The sequence below is a fragment of the Amphimedon queenslandica genome, unplaced genomic scaffold, assembly GCF_000090795.2.
Source record: "Amphimedon queenslandica unplaced genomic scaffold, v1.1 AMPQUscaffold_3931_Cont24080, whole genome shotgun sequence".
In the NCBI taxonomy this organism is placed as follows: Eukaryota; Metazoa; Porifera; class Demospongiae; order Haplosclerida; family Niphatidae; genus Amphimedon; species Amphimedon queenslandica.
In genome coordinates this window covers 345-1,463 of record NW_003555747.1, presented here as the reverse complement: position 1 = coordinate 1,463, position 1,119 = coordinate 345, and the positions used below count along the sequence as shown (strand labels likewise).

The 1,119-nt window shown below is 37.8% G+C and overlaps 1 protein-coding gene across 1 annotated transcript; it reads right to left on the bottom strand.

Annotated features, from left to right (window-relative positions):
* Window positions 1–5: 5 nt before the first annotated feature.
* Window positions 6–897, bottom strand: LOC100636055 (dipeptidyl peptidase 3-like; the record flags this gene model as incomplete). The annotated part of the gene is made up of 3 exons (XM_020008153.1): window positions 6–185; window positions 563–669; window positions 712–897. Coding segments are annotated over 3 exons (473 nt in total), but the record flags the coding sequence as incomplete, so codon positions are not given.
* Window positions 898–1,119: the final 222 nt, after the last annotated feature.

Below are 1,119 nucleotides of genomic sequence, written 5' to 3'. Positions count from 1 at the left end.
CTTACCTGCAGTTTATTTAAGAATTCTCCAATGACAGGTTTAGCAATGGTCTCCAGTTTATTCCTATCAAACCTGATCAAGAGGTCAGGCTTACCATCAGAGCCAGTAACACTCTCAATATTAAATACAGGAGTATCAGAATCCATCAATACACGTAATATAACATAACGAGCCTGCATGTGAGCCTATGAGTGGTGGGTGGAACAACACTGGATTAGAATGACACTAGTAACATAGATCAGTATAGAGTAGTAATATCAGCTGAGGAGGGCAATCATAGCAATAACAGTGTCTTATAAAACTATTTTAATATTCAGCATGAGTAGAGCATGCCCTTCACCAAATAGTAACTGTGAATAACTGATTAATGTAATTCACCCTCAACTTGATTTTTTTTCAGAATCAATCAGTAATCATTCACTACAGCCAATAGATTCATATATCATTCAAGACAACTTATAATGGTTCTGTTATTGTTATTAATGTTGTATTTTAATCAACCCCTCCCCCAAACCCCCCAAAAATTCACAATTTCTTTAGTGTTATAGTTAAATAAATTCACCTGATCCTCTGTTGTAAGGAATGTGACCCTCTTATCCTGTGAGGCAGCTGACAATACATTACCCAAAGACACATTCTTAAATCCTTCATTCTGTCTTATCTCATCATCTAACGTAAGGATCATAACCACACCCCTAACCCCACCCACTCAGTTAGGTATATTGATACCAGCTGGTATTCCAAATGACACAACATCAAGTGAAGTAAAGTCTGGACGTAGGAACTTGTCCTTTTCAAACTCCACCCCCCAAGGGAGGAGAGGGAGGAACTCTTGAGCTGAGTCCACCAGTTGTGAGAATTCAGAACTCATTGACTTATTAACAACAGCAACAAACCCTAGAGGGGGCGAGAGGGTGATGAAGAATCTGACAAAGGCTGGCACACTTAAATTACTATGCTTAATCAAACATCAATTAGCATGCAGGCAGACAAAGAATGAGTCAGAGAGGAAAGGAGTATTACTATTAAACAAACATTATTTATAAAATTACAATGAACAGGCTGCAATGTTCACAAACACACACTGTAATGTGAAATAGCATGATGGAAAGAATAAAC